The 8421-nt window shown below is 39.3% G+C and overlaps 1 protein-coding gene and 1 non-coding gene across 2 annotated transcripts; one reads left to right on the forward strand and one right to left on the reverse strand.

The window, feature by feature from the left end:
- Positions 1-3618: 3618 nt before the first annotated feature.
- LOC118747773 (coiled-coil domain-containing protein 186-like) lies at positions 3619-7423 on the forward strand. Its single transcript, XM_036481900.1, has 11 exons — positions 3619-4284; positions 4341-4553; positions 4615-4734; positions 4796-4859; positions 4919-5073; positions 5135-5277; positions 5345-5525; positions 5894-6133; positions 6242-6550; positions 6627-6983; positions 7046-7423. Exons 1-11 carry the CDS (start codon positions 3724-3726, stop codon positions 7118-7120), a joined length of 2418 nt encoding a protein of 805 aa, XP_036337793.1. The 5' UTR covers positions 3619-3723; the 3' UTR covers positions 7121-7423.
- On the reverse strand, positions 5701-5773 carry Trnam-cau. Its single transcript has one exon. It is a non-coding gene; the product is annotated as a tRNA-Met (tRNA).
- Positions 7424-8421: the final 998 nt, after the last annotated feature.

Raw genomic sequence — 8421 nt, forward strand, 5'->3', positions numbered from 1 at the left:
TTCGTAGGCGATGCACAATTTAAAGCGAAAAAGTGCTCGAAAAAGAGTCGTAAACGGCTATCATAAACGATTTTTAATCCGGTTTTTCTTCGAGAAAATATCCAATTACGAGCTTGTTTACGATGATTTTGCTGGCTGGGTGTCGAATAATAGGCGTTTTAGTAATCAATGCTATTGAAACTCAGGAAAAATGTCGAACCTTCGGTATGTGTCAGACTACTACATCAGTCGCAGAGGGTTAATAAGCTGTTCATACATTTTCTTACCGAATCTTTCTAATAGCTGTTCTGCCTGGCACTGCTCTTAGACTTGACGTCAGTGCTGTACTCTTCTCCTGGTGGTGTGTAATCGTAATTTTTGGCGTTTTGGAATGCACCCATACAATATGTATCTAGTTCCACGCTTCATGGAAGTAGTCAGTAATATAAAATACTTTATTAAACAAAAAAAAACTTTTTGCATCACCCTTTATAAGCAGATGAAAAATCATTTCCATACATACTTATCCCACAATGGCTGACAAATCGAAAAAAGCAACAACGCAATAAGCACAAGCAATCGAATCAAAGACCGCAAACTTCTTGAAAAAGCGGAAACGCTGAGAGCTGTGGCACGAACGGCGGGGGCGGTAAGTATGTAGGTAGGTAGGAAAATATTTCTGCGTTTCACTCGAACGTGGCCATTGAACTTTTCACGACGCACACACTTTGCATTCAAAACATTTTTTATTTTACGTTTTTGATTTGTTGCTTTCGGCGCCCGCCTCCCCTTTCGTGCCGCCTCCACATCATTGCGCCTGCCTAATCTGCTTCGTTTAACTCGTGCAGTCTGTGGTAATTTTGGCGGCGTTGGCGCAAAGTATCGCGCACAACAACAACCATAATAACAAACAAATATGGAAAATCAGGAAAAGTCGACAGAGTCGCGTGGTTGAGAGGAGGTTGTTGGAAGCAGGTGCTGAAATGTGTACACTGAGGAGAGGCGAATGAAAAATATGCATTTACTTTGCTGAAAAAGCTCCATGTTTGATGTTTATTTATTGAAATTCTTTGTTTTGAGTTGGTAGGTTGTTTTTTTAATTTTGAAGCTGTTTGGCTTATTTTGGACTTAAGTTTTGCAATGTCCCGATATCTTTTTTTTTTTGTTAACGTCTTTCTTTTTATCGGGCGAATGTTAACCGATTGTCCATCGATTTTATATGAACTTCCCTACTTAAATACTAATCGTTTCTTAAAGACTATAGCACTGTAGTATGTTCGTCAGTTGTGCATACCAGATAGGTCTGTGTATAGTCGGCTATTTCATTGCGGAATCCATAGATTCACCGGGCTACCAATGACTCAGCATTCACTCCAAGGGAACATTTTCTAGAGCATCATCTTCTATACGTACATTGGGCGTGTTATTTTTATGCCTTTCCTTTTTCCGCGTTGTTGGAAAGTACGTTCACTTCGACATTCTACCATCTTGGGCCACTGTCGCCCACGAAAACCGGACTATAGATCCTACGTAAGCGTTTCCCTCTTTCTAAACCTTGGCGAATGGCGACCACTCAGATAATTCGCCAACCACCGTTTGAGTAGCTGTGGGAGAGAGGAAGCCTCAATGCCTCGTCTAGTAGGGTGGAGTCGCTGACGGTGTCAAACGCCTTTGACAGATCCAACTCTACTAGGATTGTTCTCTCACAGGGGCGCTTTTGGTTAAGACCACGAGTTACCTGGGTGTTTATGGCGTTAAGATCTGCTGTTGGTGGGCTGTGCACTTTACTGAACCCATGCTGATGCCTCGCTGGTGAGGTAGTTTATGTAGTGCGGGAGTAGAAGAGCTCAAGCGTCTTCGCTGCTGGGGAAATGAGGGTTATCGAGTGATATGACTCTCCTTTTGGGGCTGGATTTCCCGGTTTAAGCAGTGGGACCACTCTCCCTTCCTTCCAGTTGTCAGGAATGATGAGGGTGGCCATGGACAAATTGAGGACCTTGGTTAAATAATCTATTCCCGCAGGACCCAATTTTCGCCTTCCCGTTGGCTACCTGAACCTCACCGCTGATGAAAACAAGTGGCGCACTGGGTGTTGACAGTTTGTGCAGCCTTCTGGCCACTCGATGTTTGGCCTTGTCCGCCGGAGGATACAGTGTGAATTATCAGCTAAAATAGCTCGCGCATCGCGAGGCGTGGTCGCCAAAAGAGATTTCGACTCTGTCGTCACGCTTCGTCGGGATGGACAACGACCTCACGGTTGACCAAAGCTGCTCCCACCAGAGGCCAAATTGCAAGTCTTCAAATTCTCTCCCACTTCTTCCGCTTATGTTCGTTCACAAGTTGCCGAATCTCCGTATTGAGATCCCTGATGCGGGGATTTCCGGGATCGACCTGACGAAGGTGGTCACGTTCAACGGTTAGAACAGCCGCCTGAGCTGGAACGGCATCCGTCTGGAACGAAGCGGGCTGCAGCGGCAGTGGAACCATGCGGAACTTACGCTCACCTACGTGAACGTCGGTTGGTGTAGGAAGGGCAGAGAAGGTGTTTTCAATAACTTCCGCGAAGCCGTTCCAACCAGCTTTAGAAAAGTTAATATAGGTTCAGTGTTACGCGGTGATGAAGCAAATGTTGCACATAGTAAATTTTTACACCCAAATTCATAAAAACTAAAGAAAACTTTAACTGCTTTATAAATTGAAAATTTTTAAGAAAATGTCCCTTTATAAAGCTCTTTAAATCTATTTTACTCTTCATAAATAAGGCCATTAGTTTATATTATTTTCATATTTTCTGTTTCACGCTTTTGTATGTAAACCAAATTTCGATCAGCTGAACTTAAATCCTGGAAGTTTTTGTTAATTTGGCGCTCGCGCTTTTTTAACATTTTCCAATTTGAGAGAGCATCGTTCGTTTCTCTGCAGCAAGTCGCTGCTGGATATTTTGCACGGGAAATGTATTCGAACAGACTAAATACTTTACGCTACGTTGCGTCAACCGCTGTCAACATCGACACAGCTGATTTCTAGTGTTGCCGTATTGACCTAAATTACGTTCTCTGAATTCATATGACGCCGCCGTTAAGGGTGGGTAACTCTGTAAATTTTGGTGTGCTGACTCAGTAACTCCAACTCACTTTAATGAGTCAGCACAGTGAGCTGGCACAAGTGTGCTATCGCACAATTGGTATGTGCATCGAAATTATTGTTGATGTTAGTAATCGAAATCGATTTAGAAAAGGTTATCCTTAGCTTCTATTCGTAGCTGGCCGGCAAAATTTTAGAAAACTGATTTCAACTGGTGAGTTCATTTGCGTATATTCAATTGATGGTTAGTCTCCTGATGCCATCTATTATGGTACTTTTTGGAAGATCGTATTATGTGAATGTGTCAGCTCATCAATTGAGTTACCATATTGACACAGTTCTAAACAATGCAGCCGAACCGAGCTATGCAAGTGTCAGCACATCAACTGAGTTACCATATCGACTCTGAAGCACACTGAGCTATACATTGTCAGCACATAAACTGAGTTACTGAGTTACAAATTTTTTCAGAGGTGAGTCTGAGCGTGCGGCACAGTTCTAAGAGTCAGCACAGTAACTCAGCACAGTGCTGAGTTACCCACCTCTAGCCGCCGTCATTGACGCGTAAACATGGAAGAGAAAGCAGTGAAAGATTTGCGAAAACATAATTAAATAAACAAATACTTGTAAAATATGCATTTAACGATAGCTTAAGTAGAAATGGAGCAGTCGGACGTGAAAATGGAAATTCTAATTGGCATCGAGCCGCCTAAAAACACGGTAAGTGATAAAGGCACTGCCAGTGAAAAATCTGTTGCACGGGATGAAGTGGGAGAAAATCTCCAAAACGAAGAGACCCCAATAGACGTGGCTAAATCAAAGGTCGAATTGCCAGTGCGGGAATTAGCAGAAGCTTTTTCACAGCAGAAATCGATGCCATCGCTGCAACCTGCGGCAACAGCTGTTTCAAATGAGCAAACGCTAACCGAGCAGACGATACCCGTGGAGGAAGAGGTAGCTGTAGAGGCAACTGACGACTCCTTTGAAGGCAACAATGTTCCTACTACAACATCTACTGGCGGAACACCCAGCTCGCCGAGCACGCCAAGGTCGCAAATCACTGATACTATAGCGCATATTGAATGCTTAGCCCAAATTGAACGACAGCGGCAGAGTTATGAGCAACAATTGGAACAATTACAGACTGTCCTGACGCAAAAAGAAAACATGATAACATTATATCAGCGCGAAAATGCCATACTTGATAAGGAAAAGAATGCTGTAAGTGGTAAGTTTAAAACAAATTTCACACATAACTAATTTTTCACCTTTCATAGTTTCGCAAAGAAAAAGAAATGGCTAATAAAGAAAAGGAGTCAACTGTTATTAAGTTTGCAATGAAAGAAAAATTACTACTGGATGCTAAGAAAGAAAAAGAAGCCGTGGAGAAGCAGCTAGCAGATGCAAAAAAAGAAGTGAAAAATGTGAGCATACGCTTTCAGGCGCTGAATGAAGAGAAATCACGCATGGCATATGTTATAGACGAAAAGGTTTGGAATGTTATTCGAAATTTAACACAAATGATATTTTAAAGAATTACCTACTTTTTAGTGCAACGAAGTTCGCAGGTATCAACGTGAATGTGAAAAACTAAAAACTGATTACACACACTTAGAGTCCAAGCTAAAGTATCATGCGAACAAATTGAATATGGAAATAGAAACGCGAATGGTGAGAGTTCAGGCTCTAATGTTTTCTTCATTTATACTTGTTATTATTTTTTTACTTTCAGGCTTTGGAAAAGAAGCTGGAGGAGGAACGAAATGCGCCAAATAAACTTGAAGAAAAGGCCAATGGTGAGTAAAAAGAAAATTTACGCAGTATGATACATTTTTTATTTATTTTTTATTTCCAGAAAACTTAAAAATGGAGTATGAAGCTAATACGATTTTATTAAAGCATGAAATTAAAAGCAAAACAGATCAGTTGGAGCTCTTAAGCAAAGAGTACAATAAATCAAAAGAGGAAGTCAAGCAGCTGCAAGAACAACTGGGCAAAGAAATTTTGGAAGTAATCTTATTGGCATGTATTTACTACAAAAGTATTTATTAACAATTTCTCCAATTCCTAGAAAACTGAGTTCTCCACTGCTTTAGCGCACTTACAGGACGAACACAATTCGCTCCAAAATGCCTATAGCGAAGAGATGTTGAACTCTGCAAAATTACGTGGTCAATTGGATGAGCTGCAGGTGCTGAAAACCCAAAACACACTGTAAGTTTATTAAAATTAACTAATGCATGTGTCACTACAAATCTGATATACATATGTATTTTTTTAGAAATGAAGAGAAAATCACAACGCTTTCTGAAGCCGCGCAAGAAATGAGGGAAAAACTACATGATAATGAACAAGATTTATACCAGTTGCGTGAAAGAGAAAATGAACTGTTGAGTATCAACAAAGAGATGAGTGAATCGATTGTTGGCCTGCAAAATGAGATTTGTTTGTTAAAGTCGAAGGTAATAATAAATTATATACTTTATATGTACTGCATTAATTAACAATCACCACAGTTGCATAAATATGAATTTTTGTACGCGTTAAACGCTTATACTTTCTTATAATACGTTTTAAATAGTTTCGAGTTAAAATTTGCTATTTACACGCTAAAAAAAAAATAGTTGTAAAAAATTATGCCCCGGGTGAGGCTCGAACTCACGACCTTAAGATTATGAGACTTACGCGCTGCCTACTGCGCCACCGAGGCTATGTCCGGTTGCTGTCAAATGCTTATGTTCAAATGCACGTGATTTTATAATAAAGCAGGAACTCATTTGAGGTTAAACTTGCAATTAACAAAAATGATTTTTTGCTTTTCGTTTTTCAGGTGCAAGGCATTGGCGCGGAAAATGATATTTTAAGAAAAGAAAAGTTAGATTACGACAACAAGTATGAAAAGTTGTTAGCGGATTTGAAAAATGAGGCAGAAAAAAAGCGGGAGGAAAGACAATTATTTGCCAAGCATCTTTCAGAGAAAACCAAATTGTACGAGGTAACAAAAACTAAATTAGAAAATGTTGAAGGTGATTTCGAGGCGACTAAGCATAAGCATGCCACAGTAATAAAGGTAAAGCAATACATATTTCCACATATTACAAATATTTACATATTATATAGTATATTTATATTTATAATATTTTGTTGCTACAAAAAAATAAAACATTTTGCTGGTCAGGAACTACAACGTGAATTGCAAAAATACAAAAAGTCCATAGAGCGCGGAGCAATTTCCGAATCTTCATCTACACGTCTATATTGTTCACAGTGCAGAAATGGAATTAAAAATACCGTGGAAAATAGCGAAGCTATCGCACCTGCTATCAATGGATTTGGGGAGAGTGGAACTGCTTTAACCACAAAACATCGCACGCATAGTCGTACGAGTAGTCAAAGTAGCCAGCCCAGCACAAGTCGGCGGCCAAGCGAGACTTCGGAGTCAGAAACAATGGCCAGCAGCGTCACGACGGTACAGCAAGATTTACAGGTACCTAGTAGTTTTATTTTAGAATACACATACATACATCTATTAATAATTACGTAAATATTTCCATTGAAATAAGGGACCATCGAAAAAACATTTGGTTGAACGCATATTGCGTTTGCAGCAGGCCTCGGCGCGGCAAACGGAAAAGATAGATTTTCTTGAAAATCATACACTCTCATTGGTGGCAGAGTTGCAGAAAAAATCCAAAGTTGTCCAGTATTATATGCTGCGCGATCAAGCAGGTGCACTTACCTCCACCAGAAGTGATCAAAATAAATCCGAGTTAGCCAAATATGGCAATGGTGTAATGTCGGCTATATACAATGGCATAAAAGGTGATACGAAAAGTATGACATTGGAGTTATCTCTGGAAATAAATAAGAAACTGCAGGCAGTGTTAGAGGATACGTTGCTCAAAAATATAACATTAAAGGTAAGTTGAAACAGCATCTAATAAATTTTTATTTGTGTAAATAAAATATTCTGTTTTCAAAGGAAAATCTGGATGTTTTGGGGCTGGAAGTAGATAACCTGACTAGAAAATTAAGGCTCATGGAGTCCAGGGAATGACACAGACCCATGTTTTAAAAAAGCAAGTCTGTGACATATACGAGCCACAAATGCATTAACAGCAAAAATCTAGTATTAGTGTAAGTAAATTAGAAAAATTCCAGCTAGGGGTATAAAATATTTAATGAAAATGAAAATATTCCATTTTGTACCCTAGTTTTATATACTTACTCAAAATTAATATTTTAGCGAAATATGTGAACAAAACTATGTGAAACAAATTTCTTAAAAGAATTTAATAAGATAGAGTAAAAACATATATTTATGAAAAAAATTATGTAAAAAAATAACATTGAAACGATACTGTGCGACTTTTCTTAAAACCAAATTATTTTTAATGACCCAGTTTCAATGCCTCTGACGCATTTCCTATGTAAACTCTACAGTCTCGATCCGATCTTCACTTTGATTAATTCCCACAAGAGCGATTTAGACTGTTTTTATTGGAGTTGGAAGCACGGACTATTTAATGGCACGAAGAAACTAAAGGAAGATTATTCCAGTAAAGAAAGTTAAGTTTACCTAAATATACCTCCATTAGGTGAATATTTGGCATTGAAACGGAATCAAAAGTTCAGATTCCGATCATTGGCGACCGGAAACCTGCTTATGACTACGCACAAATGGAATCAACCCTGTTGAAAGTTTTGTCAGGTGGCAGCATTTTCTCTACTATGCAAGGCGAATTTAGATTTTCGCCGCGGTACTTCTTAATGTCAAAATGACAAGAATGATAGAATACAAGATTGCGCCGTCCTGGGCGTTGACATTTGTGTACCACAAGTAAACAAAGAATAGAGCGAGAAGAAGAACGAGTTGAAACAGCGAAAGCAGTTCACTTTACTGCGAAAAACGTGTTTTAATTTTGCTAAATGCGAAATTATTGCATTTTTCACCTAATCTATTAAAGAACAGTGAACATTGTAGTGCACTCCATTGTTTTGCAATTGAGGCTGCTTCAGCAAACGTTTTAGTGCACTCCATTGCTTTGCAATTAAGGCTGCTGCAGAAAACTACAGCAGCATCTCTGCGGGACTGATTAGTTAACTTGCTAATGGAGGCTGCGTGGAGCAGAAACAAAATCATTGTGAGGAAATGCTGTTAATATAATAATAGAGAAACATTTCGGGAACGGCTTTGCCGTGCCCTATGTACACAAAATGCAGCGATTCGTCCCAGCGCTACACTTGCATCTACGCTTCTTGCATCTGGACGTTTGTCGCAATTTAACACACAGCACTTCATTGTATTAGTTTTTTACGCAGTCTTCAACTCAAAAATCACTCACAAATTGCAAATTA

This window comes from Rhagoletis pomonella, unplaced genomic scaffold (assembly GCF_013731165.1).
Source record: "Rhagoletis pomonella isolate Grant_MI unplaced genomic scaffold, Rhpom_1.0 Rhpom_scaffold_00012, whole genome shotgun sequence".
Classification (NCBI taxonomy): domain Eukaryota; kingdom Metazoa; phylum Arthropoda; class Insecta; order Diptera; family Tephritidae; genus Rhagoletis; species Rhagoletis pomonella.